Raw genomic sequence first — 25,071 nt, 5'->3', positions numbered from 1 at the left:
TAACAGAGGCAAACAGTGGTTAAATAACTTGCCCAGGATGCTGCAGCTAATAAGTATCTGAGGCCAGATTTGAACTTAATTTTTCCTGGATGACCGTGCCAGTCATACTGACCTATGTCTTGTTATTGGACTTCAATGACTCTGGAGAAGAGAGTGAGGCTGGTGGCTTTGGGCAGCTCTGCCTCACTTAAATCCAATTCACACACAAGTCAAGACATCACCCTCTTGATGTCATCGGTCCTCTTCAAAAATGTAGGATGAACAGCAACAATTTTTCATGACTCTAGGACAGGTCCTCTATCCACTGTACCACCCAGCTGCTTGCTAGGTAAATACAATGAAGAATTCCATCTTTTGGAAAATAAGGCCCAAGAAAATTCAGAGCATCACAGACAGTCTGTTATCTGCTCCACCGGCTTGCCTTGCTCTAGTCAGCCTCTCTAGCATTGGGACATGAACCACTCTATGAAGAAAGAGGGTGTAACTATAGTTCTTGAGGGAATAACTATATTCTCTATCCTCCAAGGCCTGATGCCTAAAACTTACTTGAGAAACTTCTGTTGCCCTTCATCTGATTCCATGGTGAAATAGGCGGGGGACTACAAGGTTTCATGGAAATTCCCAGTGCATAAGGTGCAAAATAGCAGAAAGGGCATAAAGATATTATTTTCACTGGGTCTGTCCATGCATGTGGCCAGAACTGGCTTTGGGATGAGTTTTGCCCATCGTCTAACTGCTCAGATGCTGTTGCCCAGAGGATGGGGGAGAGGAGAAGCCCTATGGGGAAGAAAGGAGATACTAGATACTATAACACAATAGATTTAAAGCTGCAAGGAAATTTAGGAGGTCTTCTAGTCCAAATGCCTCTTTTATTAGCTAGGTAGCACAGTGGATAGAGCTAGACTGAAAAGTCTGGAAGGACTGAGTTCAAATGCTGCCTCAGATACTTACTGATGCATAGAGAACTTAAGTGACTTACTCAAAGTCACAAAACTAGTAAGTATCTGAAGTCGATTTTTTTTTTTTTGAGATAGGGTCTTTCTATCTTACCCAAGCTAGAAGAGCAGTGGCCACTCACTGACCTTATTTTAATAATGACTGGCACAGGAGTTGCTCTCAGGGGTCTACCATATTGACTTGGTTAGACTTAATGAGGACTCCTGCTCAGTTTAATCCATTCTAGCTCAGAACTCCTGAGATCAAGAGGTATACTAGTTTCAGCCTCCTAGGTAGCAGGGATTGTAGATACGTGCCACCACAGTGGGCTATTTCCTCCATGATCACTGAAACTGACGATGGACAGATGAAGGTTGAAAAAAGTTTCTCAAGTAGGTTTTATGCATCAGGTCTTGGGGTATGAAGAATATTGTTATTCCCTGGAGAATTATAGTTATACCCTCCTCTTCACAAAGGATCCATGTAGAGAAGTTGATGGAGTCCAATGCTACTCTCAAATAGTAATATTGGCACTATCCACTTAACTAGGTTTTTCCAAAGAAGGGACTTTATGAGCTTCAAAGCACTATTGGAATGGAAAACTATGATGATTGTGTATGTGGAGAGTACCCAAGAAACAGAAAAATTGCTTGAGGATGGTCTCCAACATGTTGAGTTTATCCTCTACAGAAGGTCTCTGGGAAGACATGGGTAAAAGTCACAGTATGGAAAAACATGGATGTATTGTTATCTACAACCAATGAAGGAAATGAGAGTCATGAGGTAATATTAAGATGGCCCACTTTGTCAGTGTTCTCATTTTTAAAAAAATGTTAGCACATAAAAGGGCTATGACTATTATCCAAGGGATGTTACCATATAAAGGAAAACAGGCATTGTCGTGTTCACCTTTAGCGACAAATGAATCTACTTTAGATCAGAAAACCTATACTGACACTAATTTGCTTCTTTGAATGTTTTCATCATTTTCTCAGGCAACATCAGCTAAGGAAAAGGCTTCAAAGTGAGGAAGGCCTGCTTGTCACATATTGGCTAAGTTGGCTTTGGCAAGTCGCTTAACTTTTCAGCGCTTTGTCTAGGCAACTCTAAGGCCTTGTCTTTTTAAATAAGTAATTATTAAACACCTACTATGTGTCAGGTATTATGCTACATGCTGGGGATACAAAGAAAGGTAGAAGACAGTCTCTCCTAATCTAATGGGAGAGAAAGAATGCTAACAACCATGTACAAACATACCACACAGAGGAGGTGCTAACCAGCATTAGTAGATTGAATTCCTTAACGTGGGAGTTCTCAAAAACAATGAAATCTTGGGTTTGTTTTTTAAAAAATCAAACACCCAAATTTTCAAACCTATGTGCACAGGGATTTCTGATTAGAGAAGAAGACTCTCTTCTCTGTACCAGAGGACATGCTGGTTACTTTTCTCCCAACATCCCTTCTCACTCTCCTGTTCTTCAGCCCTTGGACTCTCCTCTCCTTCAGCTCAGCCCTGAACTGTTAAAGGCTCCATTCTAATCTTGGCTCAGCAACTGACTTAAGGTGGCCTTGGGCGACCACTTCCACAGTCTGTGATTCATTTTGCCTGGCTGTAAAACAGGGATAACGGTGCTGACCTCCCTCAGAGGGAGATAGTGTGAATTAACTCCTGTAATTACCAGTTGGTGTGCTCTGGATACATGAAGTGCTCTATTAATGCCAACTATTATCACAGCAGCCTCAGGAACAGCTTTGTTTCAAAAGAACAAGACTCACAGAACATCTGCTTGGCAAAACGCTGACAACCGAACGTTGCAAACTTTGCACAGAAGCAATATTTCCAGCATTTTCCCCAAAGCAATCGCAAGTAAACTGCTCACTAGGGGTGGAAATGGTTTTCGACCAATTTTGCCTCTTCTGATCTATGCACCCTGCAAGGCTTAGTCAATGCCAGGTAACTTATCCTTTGTAAGTCTACTGTTTAGTGCAGATGAGGAATCCAGAATGGTATAATTTTGACAGGAGAGAGATTTCTGTGTAGTGGTATGTATTAAGAACAAATGGCTTGTGAGCTTTGTTCAAGAAGGTAAGAGCTTTATAAATTGAACCTATAAATTGTAATTATCAAGCATCCAACTTGGACGTGCTTTGTTGAAATGCAGAGAAAAAATAGGTTGCCTGTTAGCAACTTAGCTTGAGTTTTATTTTATAGAAACATTAAAAAAAATTCCCCCTCATCACCACAGGTAAGGAAACAGCAAAATTATGATCTAGAGAGCTAGGAAATAACTGCCTCAAAATAATGGGTTTAAAAATAATATTGATTTTCTATTATTATTATTATGGTGGGCTTAGAAAAATTGACCCTTATAATTTAACGTCTTGTTTATTTTGATAAGAGAGGTCTCTCCTCCAATTATTCTGTGGGTTATTTGTGACACTTCCATGATATCACCGTATTCACTTGCATGAGAATTATACTTTTTGAACTGCAAAATGGGGGTACTGATTACTAGAAAGAGAATTGGGGAGGGAAAGACAGACAAATACTACAGAGCCTGATTCCTGAAAGGAAAAGAGAGACTGTTTTCTACAATCGGAGCAACTTCACTGGCAAGTTTTTCCATTCTGAAACGATAGAGAGAGTAAGGTCCCAAGACTGGGGTGGGTGGCTTGGGTCTGCAGTCATGGGTTACAGTAGCTAGACCTGAAGGGCAGCCTATTTATAAGTAAGATAGAATTGTTTTTTTGAGTGATTTCTCCAGATGCTAGAGGTCCCAGAGTATTTTGAACATTATCTTATCCCCAATAATGAGCATCTATGTAGATCACAGGAGGCACAGCTAAAATGCAGGTGATATACACTTCATTAATATGTACCACCAGATTGTAAGCTCTTTGAGGGCAGCAAGTGTTATTTGCCTCTTTTTGTATCTTCAGTGCTACCACAATGTCTGGTACATAATAGTAGCTTGATAAATGGTTGTCGATCTATTAATTGATTGGCACTTCTAGTCGCTATACTAAGATAAAATAAGAAAGAAATCATGGGCACCTAGCTCTCCTTCTAGAAGACATCTTCTAATTCTGCTGGGGGTGCTGTAGAAAATGAGATGACCATTTTTGCTATCATGTACAAGGACTTTGACTATTATTCAAGGGATGATCCTGTATAAAGGAAAATGGGCATTGCTGACGTCCACCTTTAGAGTCAAATGAATTCACTTTAGAACAGGAAGTCTATACTAATACTAATTTGCTTTTTTGAATTTATTCATCATTTTCTCAGAGCAACATCAAATAGATTTTGTAATGAAATAGGGAGAAATAGAAACATTTTATTTCTAAAGACGAACAATAATTAAGGTACACATACTGCCCTCAGGACTTTTTTTTCCCCTTTAATGAGAGCATTGCCAAAATGTACCACTTTAAAATTACCTTATAACTTTCATTGGTAACAATGAAATGAGTCTGGTTAAACTGTTTTCCGTACGGGATGTTCAGCACTTATACATGCAGATCAGATGTTATTAACCAAAATAAGACTGGCTTATGGAGACATGTACCCTCCTGGCTTTTTGTTCTAGTTATAGTAGAGACAAATTTCACATTCAATCCATCAGAGATAACCGTGGTAAGTTATCTGATGGATTTATCTTTGCTTATGTTGTATGAATATGGAAGAGAATTAAATGTGTGTTTACAGTTTGATAAACATTCAACATAAATTATACATTTTAATTTCATTTATTAGTTAGGGACTATGGAAAGTGGGGATTTCATAGCCTACAAACTGCCATGCAGATTGAAGGATTAGACAGGCTCCTGAAAAGGTGTGCTAATTGTAAGCACAAAATCCATTCCGATTTTAAAGCAGTCACTACATGATTTGGAACTCGGAGTTTAACTAAAGTAGAAGTGGAATCGGGCTCAATCAAGTGACTATGTGATGGCAGAAGAACATTGCAGGTGGGGAATTTACTCAGAGAACCCTGAAATCCTGCCAGCTCATCGCTATCATCAGAAATAACCTTAGAGCAAATACCCTTCCTCACCATATGAATACTTATATTGGGAACATCACATTATTCTTTCACAAAGCTCTCTTTATCATATGAAGGAAGAAGACCAGACCTTGTAGCATGAGTATAAATCCTCCCCTCCCTCTCCGGTCCCCCACCCTGATATTATCTTACCACATAATGATTCCAAAAATCTCACAGAGATTAATGGTGATCACATAATTCCAGAAAGTCAGTACTCTATATGTAGAAATATATTGGCAATAAAAAGCAGTCACTGTTATGCCTTTTCCCCAGTAGGGGATCTCTCACTTTTCTTTGATTTTTAAAGGCTTCAGATCAATAACTGGAGTGACATTATTAACAGCTCCCTCAACACCTTGGCCAGCACTAATATTAAATCCATTATACCTTCTGTTTGACATTTGCAGTACAGCAGAAAGTGTTGTAGATACAGTCACACAGTCTTGGGACCAGGGTTGGATGCCGGGTTAGTAAGATGGTTTCCCTTGCCTGACTTCTAAATTCAGCTCATTGATAGGAAACTGGAGCTATTTCAGAAAACTACACTAGGCAGTAAATAATTCAACTGTCAAAGTACAGGTATATCCCATCCGTGTGGCTTTTGGAACAAAGCACCAAGCGGGTCTTCAGATGAATACTGAAATTCCTTATTGTTTTCTTATCTGCCATTTGTACCTGTTATCCCATCACCTATTGAGGGATCTTCTAATGAATTCCTTGGAGAGATGACCATGAAAGTCTGCAAAAATAAACTGCTTCTGTTTTTTCCAGTAAGAGCAGGATCTGATCAGATTTCCTTAATCTCATAGGTATAAGCATCTGGGCAAGGGCCTCAATGATTCCGTTTGGATAATGAAGATGTCTGTTGAGTTTAGAAATTTTGGCAGCATTTAATGGCACACGTACACACATCACCTAGCAAATGATTATCTCAACCTGTTCCTTTCCACCCTGTAGCAGTCTAGTTCCTCGTTAAAACTTTTAAAGGAAACCTTACAGCCAGTATCTCAGAGAATCAATGGGTTAAATTTACTGTTGGAGTTATTCTTCACCCAAAGTACTGTCTCATACATTTTGCTAAGTTGTCTAAATCCTAGCGTAGTATTGATTTCTCCCTCTATGAGCTCTCACCCATTCAATAAGCTGCAAGGACCCTTGTCCTGGCTCAATTCACTCTAAAGCAGGACTGGGATACGTTTTTCTGATGGTAGACCTACAGTTAGGAGCTTATTACCAGGAAGCTAAAAACAGCTTTCACAACAGAAAAGGAAACTTTTTCTTTAAAAATAAAAAAAAATAAAAAGGGCAATTGACCATAGTCATTCTATGACCTAAACGTCAGAAATAGGGCCCCTTGGTTTGAAAATGTTTCTCAGTTTCTCTAGCATTCCTTGGAAACAGCTGGTTTTCCATTTATTGAGCACTTAACAGTAGCTATGCTGAATTTATTAAAAGAAGAGTATGGCAATCATAACCCCAAGACTGTGGAACCATTAAAAGGAATGAAAAGATATAAGAAGATCTACGGAGAGTAAATTAAGCATTCAGGTTGTATGGTTCAGAGATTCTGAGCTTCACAACATCATGGGAGCCTACAGGTTAAGGAAAGCCTTCTCCAAAATGGCCAGATCAATCTTTAAGGGGGTGGGGGGAGTAGTAATCTTTAACTTGACAATTTTTTTTAAACCCAGGCAATCCATTTCCCTTTCACATGTCCTAAGAGTTTCTTTAGGGTCTAAGGGCTGAATATTAAAAGAAATATCATATTTACTCAACTATCAGGAAAGACACATGCACACATACGAAGTATAGATTTGAGTTGACTGTACAGTCAAGATCTTTCCTTTTATTATTTCCTTTCATTATCTTCAGACTGATTTAAGACAAGACAATCAAAGGACTGGCTGCTCAAAGCAATAGAATTCTTATTACAGCCCAGTATCATTGCCTCTTAGGCTAGTTTAGTCTCTTATTTCCTTTTATTATAATGCCAAATGTTATTTAGATTTAAGTCACTTAGTAATGCTACACTGAACACATCACAAGGCTTCGGAAAAATTCCACACCTACTAGCCTCTTCATTTTCATAATACTCATATATTTGTAGACCTTTTCCTCCCAAATTACGCTGCTATTTAAAAAAAAAAAAACCTGTGTCTTAACATAGTTTAAAAGATTATGTCGCCATGAACATAAACACTCTTTCATGTTATTAAGATTCAGGAAATCTAGTTAAAATTCCTTCAGCTTTTAAGAAACATAAGCAGCTTTGGGATGTAGTGCCTGACACTAACTTTTAACTAATTCCCTTAGAGGGATCATCTGCATTAGTGAAGATATTTGGTTAAAGGTAGCACCTTCAGCAGCTTTTCAGTACTTGAGCAGTCAATCTCGATGTTATTAAGAACTGAAGGTCTGAAATGGCCCAAACTAAGGATTTTCAACACAAAGAAGGTATGACATTCACCCAAAGGACTCCTGAATCACATGCAAAGAGGGGAGAAACTCTTCTTACTAGGGCTGCTATGGCAATAGAGAAAGCAGCTTTTTGGGAATGATACTCACGCTTTTTACTTCTACTGGGCAGCAAAGGAAGCTCTTGAGGGGAGTAGGGGAAAGAAAGTAGGGCTGCCTTTTTCAGGCAGTGAGCCGTGTGTAAGAAAAACACCAGCATTCAATTTCTAAGGAGAGAAAGATTCGTGAAGTTCTAAGGCTATCTGTGGAAGGCAGTAATGGAAGGTAGAAGAACCATGAGCACTCTAAAAATTTGTTGAGACTCATCTTTTTGTCTGTATGGATACTTCATAGAAGGCGTGTGGGGTTTCATAGCAGCTTAAATATCAAATCTAGACCTATTTTGATATTCATGATCATTTAGAACGATGAACATTTCAGATGAAATGTGTGATGAGTTCCCGAACCTATCTTGTGACAGAGGTTGCTTCCAAGAGGAAGGGTATTGAAGGAAAAGAACTAGCAAACAACTGGTTTCTTTAGGTCTGTGTCTAGGGATTTTATAAATTATAAATCTCCCACACCACTAAACTGTGGCCAGTCTAGAATAACAACATCTACAGAGGCCAGAGTCTAGGTCTGTCCCTTTCTATTATTAGGGAGCAGGGACTGGTTCAACATTTCCCAAAGGTAATGGTCTTTTTTCTTCTTTCTTATTTCGTAAGAAAACCTACTGTGTAAAGGCTAGATGCAGTCAGTATCTTCCTGAAGGGGCCTAGAAAGAATTATTTTCTTTCTTCATCAGTTCAAGGGCTCCAATATTAACCCTGAGACTTGTTTCTTCATTTTTTCTCATAATAAAGTTTTTTTTTTGTCTTATGAATCTGTTTTAAAACAACAGATCAAGTACAGTACAAACATCTTTAAAGAGTACAAAAATAATTTCCCAAGTAAGCAAATAAAACTTTGCACTTCAAATCAGGCCTTGATTCATTAAAAATCTTAAACTTCTCATGAGAAAAATTAACATTTAAACCACTGCTGCTTGGCCAAGCACTCCACCACACAAGAATATGAAATATCTCCTCTAAAAAAGTACAAAAAGGACAAAACCACAAATGTGGAACTTCAATTAATTTAAAGCCCCAATCAGCAAAGAATAAATCCTTCGCAGATCTAATTACCAGAGCTCTCGGAAGACCCAGGCCGACCAGCCAATCTTCCCCGTGTTTGAACAGCTTGATGAACTAGGGGACTGATGGATATCAAGTCATTTTGTTTAATTTATAAATGGATTTTCCCCTAATACTTAAATTATCATCAGTACAACACAATGAAAATGGGAACATTCTGAATGCAAAGTCTATAAGAAGCCTGGAAGGAATCCCAATGAGGAATGTCACCTCTGTTCATTCCTCTATACAATTGATCTAATTAAATACTGAGGGTGGAAAGGCAGTTTAAAATGTAGCCATTACTGTTTTCTTTTTAGCCTTAATTTATCTGTTCACATCTTTCAAGTACCTTCTGATGCTTAAAAAAAAAAGGGAACCAAGAATTCTGCATGTGCCCAGTACTTTTCTTTCTACACAAACCTATTCATAGATTTTGCTGAATAATAAATAAGTACGTTTCATTTTGTCACTGTAACAATCCAAGAAGAGGGTATTCTAAATCAGAACCTTTTTCAGTCATTTGAAAGAAAAACTAAAGAAACTAATGCCTTTTGTATGTATTGTTCAACCAAAATTAGATCCTTGCTATTATCCTTATTAAAATGTCTCTTTATTTTCAAATCTCTCCCTGATTTAATTACTGCATGGAACTGAAAGCCTTGCACAGCATTGTTAAATACCATTAGACCTATTTATAGTCTCTTCACACCAGCAACTTGAGCTCAATCATTTGGTAAAGGTCCTGCCCGCCAACCCACTCATTGTGATTGCAATTCCCACCTGGCTCAGGGGTCTCAGACTGGGAAGATGAAGACGCTGAGCTGGCTCCATCCTCTGCTGTCCCCTGTGAGAGGAGGCCTCGCCCGGGCGGAAGCTTCATGCCCAGCTGCTCTGCCATTTCCACGTGGTCTCCTGGGTGGACATAGTCAAATACACTGCTGCCTGTCAGTTCCACCTAGGGGAAACAAAAGAAATGGTGGGAGAGGAGAGAAAGGAAGGAAAAGAGAAGGGTTACTTGTTTTTTCATTTCCAACTCCAGGACACTATTAAGTTAGACACTGAATAGAAATGCAAATCTGGCTCAGTCCAAGAAACACAGGCTATATTAGTAGTCAGTATGGACCCCGCCTTGATCAGACCTAGGGCATGGGTTACAGAAGAATCACTGAACCCGAAAGAAAATGAGGCTGTTTCTACACTTATGTGGCAAATATTTAGCCCCGTTTAAAATGAGAAAAAAAATCCTATTAAAATCTTTGGCTTTTAAAACTAGATTAGTGGCACCAAATATGTAAACGTTTGAGGCTGTGTAGACCAAGATTCTGGATAAGGACCATTCAGTTTTCAGTAAGGAGAACTGAATTCATGTAGATATCACCCTGGTTTATTTCAGCTTTTTCTTGCATGCATTTTTATACATGTAGGCAGTACAAAGAGCTTATTTCTATGTAAATTTAAATGTAAAAAAGTGCTGTTTAGGAATATATGAGAAGACATAATGTTTTCATTAAATATTACTCATTAGCTCTGTAATCACATGGAGAATTTTCCACATGAAAAAGGTCAGCTTGGGTCTAAGCCAGTGAGTTGTTTTTTTTTTTCCTTCCCTGCTGGTATCAGCTTGTTCTGACTTCAGTCTAATAAAATAGATGGTACAAATCTCCTCCACGGTAGTTTTTTTACGTTTTATTTTGTATGTGGTTAGATTGCTTACCAACGCAGAGCGACGAACGTAAGAATGCCAGAGAAGTCAAGACTCTGGCTGAAGCCCTGCATGGTTCACCCATGTTAAAAGTGGCCCCAGTTTGGCTTATGAGCTAGATAAGGGGGCAATCGTTGTTGCTAGGATTGGACTAATTTCAGTAGGCCACCCCACCCCACACCCATCTTGTATCTCTCATCTTCTTTCAAGTATGGCAATAATGCTGCCTAAGGAAATGCACTGGGGTTACAAGTACTACAGAAAAGAGAGAGGTGCCAGCAACAGGACAAGAAAAAGCCGTTTTCCAGGTCACTAATGGACTTGTCCTGTCCTGAGTAGTTTAATAGTTAGTAGATCAGCTAACACAGGCCATGGAAATTGGCTGCCCTTTACAACTTCTCACAAGTTACTTAGTGAGACCCACCCATGAAACCATCAGGTTCACTGGAAGAATCCTTGGATTTAGAGTGAAGAGGATTTAGGATCATTATCTCAGCTCCAACACTTACTCCCTGTATGACTCTGGAGAAGTGACTTTCCCTTTCTGGATCTTAGCTTTGTCATCTGTAAAAATGAAGGGTCCTGACAGTTCTACATTCCCTGTTCCTGTGACCTTTCTTTCTTTCCTTTTTCTTTCCTTTATCATTCCCCTAAATTGAAATTTGACTCTTTGGTATTGTAACCTATCACAAGGGTTTCCAGAAGCATATCACTGGAAGTCACCATGTTGCCTGGGACTCCCAGTCCTGGTAAGATCATCACGCCTACTTCCAGACACTGTTCCATTAAAATCTTAATGGGCAACACATCTCCCACATCTGTCGATTAAAATCAGAACAGCCAAAGAAATGAGAAGTCGATTTCAGTTTGGTCACCGGTACTTAGAGGTTTGCCAAAAATGAGGTACCTTCTCGTGATTACTAAATGACACTCCGCTATGATATTATTTGTCTACTGACTATATCATTTTACAATAACTATTTCATTCATTCGGTATTGTTACAGAGTCTAAATCAGGATTCATAAGTGATCAGTTCCTCTCCTCTGGGAGGGAGGGATTACATGTAAATAATCCCTTTAATGTACGCATTGCCTCTAAGCGTTTCACACAGCAATAAATTGGTAAACTGAATTTGAGCTATTAAGAAATTAAATGAAACTAATAAAATGTGTATTTTAATATTTCTTGATGGTTATTTTGTTTGGGGATTAGCGAATATGAGAAAGTCGCTCTCATCTTGCATGGAGGCAAAATGTAGCACTTTAATAAACTATTTCTGTCAGTTTCCTTAAACTCTATCTTTTATTTAATACCGCAGTACGCCTTTTGGCATAGGCCACAGATTGTGATAAGCTGACATCAGAGTGGGAAACACTACAGATTTCTCCGGTTCCTGATTATTAAACATTCACACAGACCTTTCTTGGTTCCCCCAGCTGCTAATGCCTTCTCACTCAGATTGCCTTCCATTAACTCTGTATATAGCAAGTATGGACATCTAGTCATTTACATGCTTGTCTTACATTAAAATGTAAGCTCCTTGTGGTCAGGTGCTATTTTTTCTTTTCTTTGTAGCACAGGACTTGGCACATAGCAAGTGCTTTTAAATGACTGACTGCCTGTCATGGGGTAAGTCTTGACTTTTGTTATTCAGTGGCCAACTCTCTGTGACCCCATTTGAGGTTTTTGTGGTAAAGATACTGGAGTAGTTTGCCATTTTCTACTCCAACTCATTTTACAGATGAGGAAACTGAGGCAAACCAGGTTAATTGACTTGCCCAGGGTCATACAGCTAAAAAATGTCTGAGAGTAGATTTGAACTCAGGAAGATGAGTCTTCCTGACTCCAGGTCCAGTACTTTATCCACCTAGTCCCACCTAGCTGTTCCTAGGGAGAAAGTAGTCACAAGTAAATGCTGGCCAAGTAGCAATGATAGTAATGATGATAATAATTAATATTTACACAGCACTTCAAGGCTTACAAAACATTTTACATATGGTATCTCATTTGACCCTGACAATAACCCTGTGAGGAAAGTACTGTCATCACCCCCATTTTACAATAAACCTGAGGCCTCGTGGGAGAGATAAAATGACTTGCTCAGGATCATGTAAATAGTGAGTGTCAGGGTACAAATTCAGGTCTTCCTGATTGCAAATCCAGTGTTCTGTTTAATATCCCAGTCAGCTTTAACAAAGGTCACTAATTAGGGGGAAGGGGTCAAGTTCAAATTCAAGACAATGGGGCTTAGGTCTTGGGGAGAGGAGTCCTATTTTCTTACTCTAGATGTGTGTCCCTCAGCCTCATTGGCTTTAGTTATTCTACCACTGAAATAGCCAGAGTAAAAATATCGCTATGCTTGATGGGAAGATTCAGTGATGGGGTGATTATTTTACCATGAAATGATCATAAGGTTTAGTGTTATATAAGTAAATTTTTTCCAGCATCTGCAATCATTTTACACAGTGAGCAGAATTCTATGTAGATTTTATCTACACTTGCATTCCTATTGGAAGCATCACTGAATCCAACTTAGACTCCAGGCATACGGTCTGTGAGAGAAGACCTATCTCACACCAGAAGAGGGGGGAATATGCATGGCATCTCAGCATAGTAAAATCTGATATTTATTTAGCATTTTAGGATTCGGAAAGTATTCAACCTATGCTTCATATAAGCATTGTGACAACCCGAAGAGGTAGGTATTATAGGGATTATCACCCCAATTTTACAAATGAAGAAACCAAGGATCAGAGATAGAAAATGACACACTTATGGTCACTCAACTATTAAGTGATAGATCCTGGGTTCAAACTCAAATAGTGCTTACTTAAGCCACAGTATCATAAATCTAGACCTGGACTGACCACAGATGCCACTTAGGCAGCTAGATAGCACAGGCAATAAGAGTGCTGGGCCTGGGATCAGGAAGACCTGAATTCAAATCCAACCTCAGACACATACCAGCTGTGTGACCTTGGGAAGATCACATAAGTTTTGTTTACCTCAGTTTCCTCAAAAAGGGGATAATAATAGCATCTACCTTGAAGGACTGTTGTATGGATCAAATGAAGTGATAATTGTAAAGCAACTAGCACATGGTAGGCACCATATATTCCCTTCCTTTCCCTCTAGTCTAACCAAGTCATTTTGCAGTTAAGGAAACTGAGTCTCATGGCAGTTAAATGACTTGGCAAGTTTATATAGGTAATAAGTTTCATAGGTGGGATTTGAACCCAGGTGTTGGTATACTCTTTTTCCTACGTCATGTCTCACTCCTCTTTGCCCAACATTTCAAGATGCTACTCATAAATAATGGATGGTAGTTATAGACCACTTTCAGGCTCAAGAAGTTCACACACACACACACACACACATACACACACAGGGTCCCCTTTGATCCTCACAACAATTCCATGATATATTACAGTTACTATTATACTTATTTTACAAATAAGGAAACCAAGGCTCAGGGAGAATTAAGTGATTTGCTCTGTCATCTAGTTAATAAGTTCCAGAGTGGGTATTTGAGCCCAGGTCTTTCCTGATCCCACTTCTAGCACAGTTCTCACCACTGGTCTCTATCAACTGGTAACTTGACCAGCTCATGAGTTGTTTTCATTTTCCTCCCTCCACGCCTAAACAAAGATATAATGATAAGTAGATCTTTGCAAAGGAATTTTATTCTCTTGTGTCCAGAACCCTGCATAGTAATCCAAATTACAATCCACATCTGTATAGCACTTGATGGCTTACAAAATGTTTTCTTAACAAACACCCTATAAAATGAATAGTGGAAGTATTAGTATTCTCATTCTACAAATGAGAAAACTGAGGCACACACAGATTGCATGAAAATCATGTAGCCAATACGTGTCAGAACTATGAAAAGAGTTTTGTTTTTTTTGATGTCAAATCCACACGTTCTCAATTGAGTTCTGTTGCTTTTTGCTCTCTGTGTGACTTCAGGTATGTTGGTTGCCCTGTTGGCCTCATGTACTACATATGTGAAATGAGGGATTTAGACTTTAGCGCATCTGTGGTGCCTTCCTGCTCTAAACCTATGATTCTGTAATCCTATAAAGAATGGGGCCAAGCACCAAAACAAAGTAGGACTACATTTTCCTAGAAATGAGTTTCCCGTGAAAGCTCTTTCACAATAACAAGGTCCAGCATTATTACAAGAAAATCCTTTCATCTAGTCCAGTCCTCTCATTTTACAAGTGAGGAAAATGAGTCCTAGAGATGAGCCATGGAGTCAAGATTTGAACTTACACCCACTGACTCCAGATCTAGACCTTTATTGTCTGAACCACAATGCCTCTTAATTAAATTCAGCACCATTTCTTAAGTACCTACTACACACAAGGTAGTTCAAGTTGTTATTGCTGTTGTCAGGTCCAACTCTTCATGACCCCATCTGGGATTTTCTTGGCAAAGATCTTGGGAGTGGTTTACCATTTCCTTTTCCTGTTCCTTTATAGATGAGAAACTGAGGCAAATAGGGTTAAAGGACTTGCCCAGGCTCACACAGCTAGTAAGTTTCTGAGGCCAGACCTGAACAGTCCTCCTGACTCTAGGGATGGTACTCTATCTACTGCACAAGTATTTGTACTTCAAGTGGTCAGTGCCGAAATTCCTTGTACACCTTCTTGCATTATTGCAGTTACAGCTTCTTGCATTTGGTTACTGGGCAAATACAGTTTTTCTCTACTGAATTAATTGTCATTATAGTAAAAGGGAGTCCCTAAATATAGCCACATTTTGGGATTTGGGATCCTTAATGGCTATTGCCTGGCCTGGATCAGGATGCTGTCAATCTTCCTCTAATTTTATAGCAACGTATCCTTAACTTTTATCTGCACCTACAAAATCTCTTTGCATTTATTCTCATGAGTCGCACCACAGAGATGCCTCACTTACAAATGTTCTCTATTTGTTGCTAAATGAAGACACTGGAAACTGAGTCAAAATATACTATGTTTTAAGAAATTCAAATTACATCACTCAATAAACTATAGAAATAAATGAATGTCTTCTGCATGCTGAGCCTGGTAGATGCTGAGGGAGGCATAAAATTATACTAAGACTCAGTCTCTACACTCATGGAACTTACAGTCTAGTAAAGCACACGGGGTGGGGGAGGGGGTACACAATGTCCTTACAGGATCTCAAGGACTCTAAACTTTAAGATGAAACTGAAATATTGATACTGCTGAGAAGAAATATCAATGAGAATCAGGCACTAGCATCACCTTTGTATCACACTGTGACAGACAAGAATATGTTAAAATAAAGTATGTCACACGTATACTGTTTGGGGTGCGTGATCACTTTACAGAAGGAAAAGGGGAAGTTTTTGAGTTCAAGGAAGCACACCCTCTGGATAGGGTAACTTTATTCTGTTTCAATAGATCATGTAGTTGGAACAAGAGTTTTCTGTGCTATTCACCTCTCTAGCCTTTCTTTCTAGTGTATAGATTTCCAAAGAATGAAGAAAGGGGGCCGAGTCTAGCTGCTCTTTCCTCTAGGCCCAACAGAATGTCTAACTATTTCCATCCTGATCATAAAGAAGAGAAAAGATGCCAAGAAACAGTCCCATGCCAAAAGAAATACTGGTAATGAGTTCTGCAATGGAGACAGAACACCAGACTTAAATAGTGAACACACAACTTTAGAGTCACTCCCACAATGGATGTTGTTAGTACAGTAGCAAGTGAAGCAAAGGCTCCCTTAGGAAGCAGGGAAAAGAGCTTATTATTCCTATGTACTCCCCTCCCTTTCTACAATGCAAGCGAGAATAATTTTGTGCAGTCTCTGCCTATAAGACGCCTCCATCCTGGCCCCACAAAGGCCTTCATTCCTTACTCTGACTGCTAATCTAGCTTCTTGCTTCATGGTTCCCGTTGTGGTGGGACTGACCTGGAGTCATCACCGTCAGTGTCCTATTGCTACCAAAACTCTCTTCTGGGGTCCACTTCTCACTCAAATTTTGGGTTCTGGCTAGATTGTGTAGGAGAGGAAACTTCCCGTTTCTCCCCTTTCCTTAGCATGTCTGCACAAGCAGCTGGACTCTCGTCTGTCCTTATGTCTACTCCTTTTCAGGGTTCTAAAATCCCAATTTTGCAAGAATTCTTAGTTATGGCTCTGCTCACTTAGAAAAAATATTGAATCTTTAGGCTCAATTGAATCCATATTACCATAACACCATATCTTTTCATGGACACCTTCTCTTCCCACCCTATCATTCTTTTCAGCTTACATATATTCGTGTATTGCTTTCGCCCAATAGAATCGATATTCTCGTTGAGAATGGACTTTCTTTTGGCTTGTATCCCTAACACTTAACACAGGGTCTGATACATAGTAAGTGCTTAATGAATACCTATCGTTACCTTGTGGTTAGCTCTTTTCTCTTTAGAGACAAGATTCCTTTATTTCTCAGTAGTGTTCATAAGCAGTCTAATATCATCCTTCTTAAGGGTCCCCATCATCCTCCACTGCATCCTCCTGGCTTTCTTATGACCATGACCATTTTACCTTAGTCTCTGGTAACCAAGATCAATCTCTCAAATGTGGGAACTTCTCTGCTGAATGAGGTTTGGGGGATAGAAAATAGAGAGAGGGGTAAGCAGGAAAAGCAGGTCTTACAGCTTCCCTTAGGGTAAGTCACAGAATCATGGAATCTCAGCTGGAAGACGAGAACCTTGAGACAATAAGATGACACACCGAGTTCCTTATCCAAAGTCTAGCAGGAGTATTATAAAAATTTACATCCATGGATCCAAGCTGGTTTCTGCCCATGCCTCTTGGGCTCAACAAAGTCCTGGAAGTTTTATCCTTTTAGACAGTGTACGCCTCAACCGATGGTAGTAACAAGCAATACCTGGCAAGTATTTAGGACAGGTATTTTCATCCCAATTTTTCAGATGAGAAAGCTGAAGGTCAGAAAGATTGAGTTATTTGCCCACACTCACATGCTATGGTATGAGTAAATTCACTCTGCCATGCTGTCTATCTAAGTAGGCAGAAATCTATTTTAATATATACATCTTCATTTCTCCATAGCACTAGAAGGACCTTCAAGATCCTCTCAACTAACTCTAACTTTCCAGATGAGGAAACACAGGTCTAGAGATGCTAGAACTTGTCCAAAGTCACCCTGCTAATATAATTATATGACTTTTAAATAATACTAATATAATAACGAGGAGTAAAATTCAGTCTCCTGTTACTGAGGCTTATGCTCTTTCCATTAGACCATAATTTCATTCTATAGTCATATGTACCCTGTGAGTTGGGCAAGGCAGACAGTAATGCAGGTCTCTTGCCTTTTAATTCTATGTTCTTTTCCATTACGGCATGATAAGTAAGAGTAGAAATAACTTCCTTGTTCTAACAGAGTCATAGTTAGGAGTTTTTGTGCCCAGGACAAGGGAGGGAGTGTAAGGTAAGTGGGGGGGCAGCGCCTCACCTAGGCCATAACTAAGGGGTGGAGAAGTATACCTCTAAACACTGTGAGGTTTCCTTATGAAGGACCATGGTTGGTGGGGTAAAGCAGGTGGGACAGGATGGGGACAGGGGCCAGTGTCTGCTTTCAGGGGAGGCTAACATTCTGAGATGAGTCTGCTGTTAGCAAGGGTGGAACCAAGTGGGGAGCAGTGTGTTCATTTTGGGGCAAGGGGAGAAAATCATACCCTAAGAGTATGATAATGGCAGACCCTACATTCTGACATACTGGGACCCCGCCATAGTTTTAGCTTTATGTTCTAGAATCTCTAATAGAAGCACAATGCAATAATATCAATAATTAACATCTATATAGTGTTTACTATGTGCCAGATACTGGGTTAAGTGCTTTACAATTATTATCTTGTTTTATCCTCACAGTAACATTGGGAGGTAGGTGCTCCTGTTATGTCATTTTATAGATGAGGAAACTGAGGCAAAGAAAGGTTAACACTTCCCTTATCTCTTTTTATCCTCACAACAACCCTGGGAGGTAGGTGCTATTATTCTCCCCATTTTACAGGTAAGGAAACTGAGGCAGGTAAAAGTTAAGTGACTTGCCTAGGATCACACAGCTAGTAAGTGTTTAGATTTGAACTCAGGTCTTCCTGACTCTAGCCCAGGTGCTCTAACAACTGTCCCACCCAGCTGCCTCTAGGAAGGAAGAAGTCATACAAATGTGGCAAAAGAAACTCACTATTTTCTGCTTTCAAATATTCAAAATTTAAATATATATACATACACATATATGTGTGTATAGATATATATATATATTTCATATACCTGCGCTTGACAATGCATACATTTGGTTTGCTTCATTATCCAGATATATTTTCTGCTGCATATTTTGAATTGAAACCAGAGGGTGGCATTGTGTGCGTGCTTCAACTAACTGGTACCTCAGTTCACTGCCTGGACTTCTTTGCCAACAGTTTTCCCACCTTAAAGAAACCTCCACCCTGAAGACCCATTCTCCTGATGGGTCACACCCTCACTAGGACCATTGATTCAGGAACATCGCCAGTCATGTGTCTCCTCACTCATGCCTCAACACCCTCTCTGGACTTCTCTTCAGCCTCCTTTTCTCTTCACTGGTATCTTTGGATCATGTAACAGGAGTTGGGCTTGTCTAAATCTTGGAGGCCAGAAGTCTTTCTGAATTCATCCCCAGGCTGCAGAACAGTGGCCATCATTCACTATCAACCTGGGTGAGTTTTCTCGACCTTGGCAAGACAATAGCTTATTTCTAACAGTCTGCCCCAGTATCCTCATTATTTAATTTATAATATAGCTCCACGAAAATCAAACTATATTTCCTCTTACTTCTTTAATTATCAATTCAAATCACCACCAGAAGAAAATTAGAAAAAAAACCATTCTAACATAGATTACTGGTATGATTCTCTATGTTTAATTATGATATATTCAATGAAAAGTTATGGTTTTTTCCTCCTAATATTTGCTCTTCTGAATAAGAGAAAGAGTATTACACTGACCTTCATCTCTGGGAAAATAGGCAAGTATGAGGTCTTAATTAAAAAAAAAAATATGCACACATTATTCTGTCTCTTTACATACTGGCATACAACAGAGCTTCATTTGTTACTGGAGGAATTCTGTATCATTTCCTTTGCATCACAGAACAAAAATGAAGCATCCCGAACAGCGTGCTTTTGGATTTCCCCATTCAGCTTGAATGGAGACCAACTGTTATCGTTCAGTTGTTTCAGTTGTGTCTGACTCTTTGTGACCCTATTTGGAGTCTGTTTGGCAGAGATAGTGGAGTGGTTTGTCATTTCCTTCTTCTTTTACAGATGAAGCAACTGAGGCAAGCAGGGTTAAGTGATTTGCCCAGGATCACACAGCTATCTGTGGCCAAATTTGAACTCAGTCCAGCCTGGCGCTGTATCCACTATGTCAACGAGCTGCCCATAGACAGGGCATCTTGTGATCAGCAGAGAATATCAAAGAAGCATTTTTCTTGTTTCATTCCTTATTTTAGAAGAAACATTAGAAATACAACAGCAATCCAAGATTGTCACTGAGTTCTAGAACAAAGTATGCATTACTAAATGATCATAGTCAGAAGGAGGTTTATTTTTCTTTACTCTTCTCCCAACTCTCAGCTGCTTGCTTCATCCCCCTACAAGTTCCCCCATGACAACATAGACAACCATCAGCCCCCTCCCTCATGACCCGCAGTCACCTACCACTCACATCCTTCCCCCAAATCTCTTCCACCTTCGCTTAGCTGAGATATAATTTGCAAACAAGACACAGTTGATTTGGTAAGTCTGAATTTTCCCTCATCAAAAAAATAAAAAGTAAATATTCTATACAACAGTTTGAGTTGACTTTTGCATGCTGGGTCATTGTACCCTGCTGGTAGATAGGATGGGGGACTAATTTGTCTTTTCATACATCAAGCAAGTATGTCAATAGCCTTTGCTTGCCCCCCTGGAGTGGGCAATACTTTCTAACTACAGCACTATACTAACAGTGTGACTCACTGAATTCGGGACTCCAGAATATTTTCTCTGATAGAAGGGATCCAGTACAAATGAGCAAAGAGGCAGCAACATTGTAAAGTCAACTCCAAAGACATACGGCTTAAGTGGATGCTTTTTAAAAGGGGGATTACAAAGCCTATCTGAATTTAACAGGAAGAGAAAGAGGTAATTTTATTCTTCTTAAAAAATGAATATTTATTTTTATATAAAGATTAATACACAGAACCATGGATATTTTTAAGAAAGTACATGAGCACACAAAAATCTTTTTTTTAATTCCAACTCAGGGTACCAAATGGGCACCTACATCCATAGTAGGAGCTGCCAACTTCTTTGTGAGGAGGAATGATCTTTCATATGCAAATGCTTTGAGATCTTGGGTTGGAATATAAGTGTTGACAATAAAATTTCTCTATGGGGAAAGGAGTGCCCTCTCTGATTCACTGAAAATCCTAAGAAATAATGGAAAGCAGATCATTAAGTATCACCTATGCCTAGAGGCTTCCAGGAAGCATATTGGATGGAGCACTAGACCTGGGATTAGGAATATGTATGTTCAAATACAGCCTCAGACACTTACTAGTGTGATGTATAAAAAGTTATAGAGACATAGTTTCTGGGTAATTAATCATTTTATTAATCATGCTAGTGGATAATTAAAAAAGGGTCAGTGACATTTTCGAATGCTGAAGACCCCTTCATGGAACTCACGCACTGTTTATATGTGCTTGGAAGAGTGGGTGTTCCTAAGGATGGCAATCAACTCCGATTAGTTAACAAGTAATAAGGGAATGAATATTATTATGAGAGGAGGGCTTATTCTAATAAGGGGACATGACTCTGATCAGTCTTGGTCAAAGGGACTTATCTCTACCCATATGACCCCATTTAGGGTAATCTAGACAAAAGGGGGAATCCATTTCTACCCAGACTGTCTGACTAAAATACAATGGGCTAGAATTCATCAGGTCATCTAAACTAGTCATCCTGATTGGGTGAGGTATGAACAAGACTGAGGAGAATGTTAGAGAATGAGGAAATAAGAAGGGAAAAAATCCTGGATCTCCCCAATGGTAAATGGTTATTGATAGAAGAGAAATGATCATTTCTCTCACTAGCTGTGCAAACCTAAGCAAGTCACTTGACCTGTGTTTCAACTTCCTCATCCGTAAAATGGGGATAATAATAACTTCTGTCTTTCATGGTTCTTGTGACTACTGAATTAGATAATATTTGTAAAGCACTTTGCAAACCTTAATGCACTATATAAATGCTAGCTCTTCTGGGTGAGAAGGCACCATGATGGTAGGTATTGTCTTAGAGATCTAGAAAATAACAATAATAGTAATAAACAATATGATTAATATAGCCAGCAGAACATTCTTCTTGACTCCAGGCCCAGTGTTATAGCCATGCACCACTAAGAACCCTTGAAACAGATGAGGCTTTGAGGTCAGTGGGGAGATACTGATTTGTGGGTTGGCAAATACAAAGGTGATGTCCCATGGAAGCAGGTTGTGGAATCTGCCACGTGATTTTTGGCTAACATTTGTATTATTGAAGGATAATAATGTGATAAAAGAATAAAATGTAATAAGATGGAAGATCTCGATTAGCATAGGTTTTCCCTTAGATTTACTGGTATCTTAATGCCGTCTTCATAACTTTCTACATGGTGCAGAACTATACTGAATATTTATGAAGTTTTGACAGAAATTTGATGTTCTTTACTGTTCTGTCTCATTCCATGTATTTGCTGACTTATCTGAAGGGAAAAAATGCATAAAAGCAAGGGGCCTTTTACAGGGATACTTGTAGAAATTAGTACAAGAAGAAAGAAAAGTTTCCGTATCAGGATGATGAGGTAGAATGAAAATTCCTGCCAGTACACTTCCCTCCCCCCCAAAGAAAACAATCCTTTGCTTATGCGTGTGTGCCATTTCTCCCAGATGAATCTGATGTACAATAGCCAGGGCTTATTTTACTTTTAGAAAAGAATGCATCTACTCCTTGTGAGGTCCACTGAGGCCAAGTGGTTTCTTAGATATTCTCCTACAGGCACATACTGGATTCAATGCCTGGCACATGTTGTGGAAGCATCAAATTCCAAAAAGAACATTATCGAATTAGTCCAAACCCAGAAGACAAGAGTCACAGAGTCATAGAATTTAGAGCTGAAAAGGACCTTAGAGATGACTTAGTCTATACCCCTAATTTTTGCAAAGGAGGAAGCTATGTAAAGTGACTGGACCAAGGGGCACAGTCAGTTAGTAGTAGGTAAAAGATTAGAACTCAGACCTCTGGAGCTCTAGACCAGTACTCTTTTGACTGTACCATAGCTGTCTTTCCATAGAGCCTTTTAGGTCCTTAGAACGATGAAGTAAATGAGTAAATGGCGTGGGGACATTTATTGTTGTTATTCAGTTGTTTAGTTGTGTCTAACTCTTGGTGACCTCATTTGGGGTTTTCTTGGGAAAGATATTGGGGTGGTTTGCCATTTCTTTCTCCAGCTCATTTTACAAATGTGGGAACTGAGGCAAACAGGGTTAAGTGACTTGCCCAGGCTCACACAGCTAATAAGTGTCTGAGGCTGGATTTGAACTCAGGAAGATGAATTCTCCTGACTCAACGTCATGCACCTAGATGCATGGGGACATTTAGATCATGCCTACTTGTGACCACTGCTCTAGCCAACTTGATCAAGTGACAATAAGTATTACTGCCAAACTGATCATCCATCCAAATGCAAAAAGTGATCATCCCATAGTGCTATCACTTTGGCCTTATGACCTTGCAGCCCTTCTCATCCACATGTCTCAGGTCAAGTTGATGTCTGCCATGTACAAGTTGCTAAACATGAAGTTGATTTAAGAATGTCCTTGGCCGTTTTCGTTAGTCCTTGCAGTCTGTGACAGATGCTCTCTGTAATCTATCTGTTTTTCTTTTCTTGTAACCTTCAATCAAGGTAATTTTCCACCCCCGCCATATTATAAGAGTATATCTTGCCTAGTTCTAAAATGCTTGTGATGTGCTGGGTCGCATTTACACCCTTTGTCCTCTGGCAATGACACCTTTTTCAGGGAGAAAGATGGGATGAAAAAAACAACAGGAATGTCCTCATTCTGAGTGGAAATTAAGCCATAAGGATGCTCCTTTGGATAGATGAAACTGTCTAGATCAGATATCTTTTAAAATTTTATTTTATAAGGTTTCTAGAGCTTTGAAGTTTTGGAAAGATAAAGGGTAAGATAGGTCAGCTTCAGTGTATTTTTCAGAGTGTTGGTGAGGAAAGGCATAGATACATTTAGGTTTTACTCTATAGCAAAAAATGAGATGAGGCCAAGAAATAAACATTAACAAAATTTTTAAAAATTGCCATCAATCTGCCACCTCTAAATAACAAACATATAGATACCCACAGAGCTCCTCTGCTATTTCAGTAATGATGAGATCAATCTTGTATATTATATTGGCACAATTCATTCATTATTTTTGAAAAGCACAAAGGTCATTGCCATTCTACATCTGGATATTGACCAGGAAGTATATTATGAGGGTCTGGACCAGGGTTGGGGAATCTGCAGCCTCAAGGTCCTCTAGGTCCCCAAGTTTGGTCCTTTGACTGAAATCAAACCTCACAGAACAAATCCCCTTAATAAAAGGATTTGTTCTGTAAAACTTGGACTCAATCAAAAGGTCAAACTCAAGGTTCTAGAAGGCCACATGTTCCCCACCCCTGGAACTCTGGACACTGTCCAGCATCAACACACCTTCATCTTTATCACTTGCAACTCAGGTAAAGAATTTTCACTTGTTACTAGGATTTCTGGGGCTTTGTATCCATGACCACAGGTCATGGTAGGTAGCACAGTAGATCGAGCAGTGGGCTGGTAGTCAGGAAAACCTGAGTTCAAATCCAGCCACAGATACTTACTAGCTATGGACCCTGGGCAAGTCATTTAACCCTGTTTGACTCAGTTGCCTCATTTGTAAAATAAGCTGGAGAAGAAAATGGAAAACCTCTTCAGTATCTTTGCTAAAAAAATTCCAAATGGGAATCCTAAAGTGTTGGACACTATTGAAACTGCTGAATAACAACTGGTTCTATGGAGCAGTATTCTCCCTGTTTCAAATAATATCATACAGTCATGAAGAAATGAAAAGCAATTTTGTCTAGAATTTCTTTTTCAAAGGAAAAGGCAATGGAAAAGGAAACCTATGATAAAGATGAGCCCAATTTTCTCCATCCGCTTTCTGAGAGACAGAGTGACCTTATTTTGATTCCAATTACAGTAAAAGAACAGTGTTTATAAGATTAAAGTAACTTTGGTTCTGTTTTATGCATGAATATTGATTTTTAAATAACATTAATGATTTCTGCTTTTTTTTTTTTTGTTTTAAAGGAACTACTTTATGATGGAAGAGTATCAGTCGAGGTAGTTGGATGAGTCACAAGGCTCAGGTCATACCACAGAGAGGATAACAAAGATTCACATTTGCTACTTAGCAGCAAAGACAGCAAGGTAGAGAGCGGACCATTTTGCACCATACTTCAGAAATCTCTCTGTGCAAGGGAAAAGGAAAAAAAAGAGGGACATTTTCAAAGCTTCACAGAGATAGCTTCCCAGGTCACAGTGTAACATCATTTGGCCATCTCCATGTTTTCTATAGAACTTGCTTTCCTAGAACACTTATAAGTTTAAACTAATAGTCATAGTAGGGATAATTCCCCTTT

The 25,071-nt window shown here is 39.2% G+C and overlaps 1 protein-coding gene across 4 annotated transcripts in view; it reads right to left on the bottom strand.

Moving 5' to 3' along the window:
• NPAS3 (neuronal PAS domain protein 3) overlaps positions 1-25,071 on the bottom strand; it is a 1,140,225-nt gene that overhangs the window by 180,527 nt on the left and 934,627 nt on the right. For all 4 annotated transcript variants that reach the window (XM_072624932.1, XM_072624933.1, XM_072624934.1 and 1 more), the window contains one exon: positions 9,395-9,569. In XM_072624932.1, coding sequence (XP_072481033.1) covers positions 9,395-9,569 — 175 coding nt within the window. The remainder of the gene's footprint in view (positions 1-9,394; positions 9,570-25,071) is intronic.

This window comes from Notamacropus eugenii, chromosome 7 (genome assembly GCF_028372415.1).
Source record: "Notamacropus eugenii isolate mMacEug1 chromosome 7, mMacEug1.pri_v2, whole genome shotgun sequence".
NCBI lineage: Eukaryota > Metazoa > Chordata > Mammalia > Diprotodontia > Macropodidae > Notamacropus > Notamacropus eugenii.
Note: the sequence above shows the minus strand (reverse complement) of the source record. Positions and strands in the feature narration are given on the sequence as shown.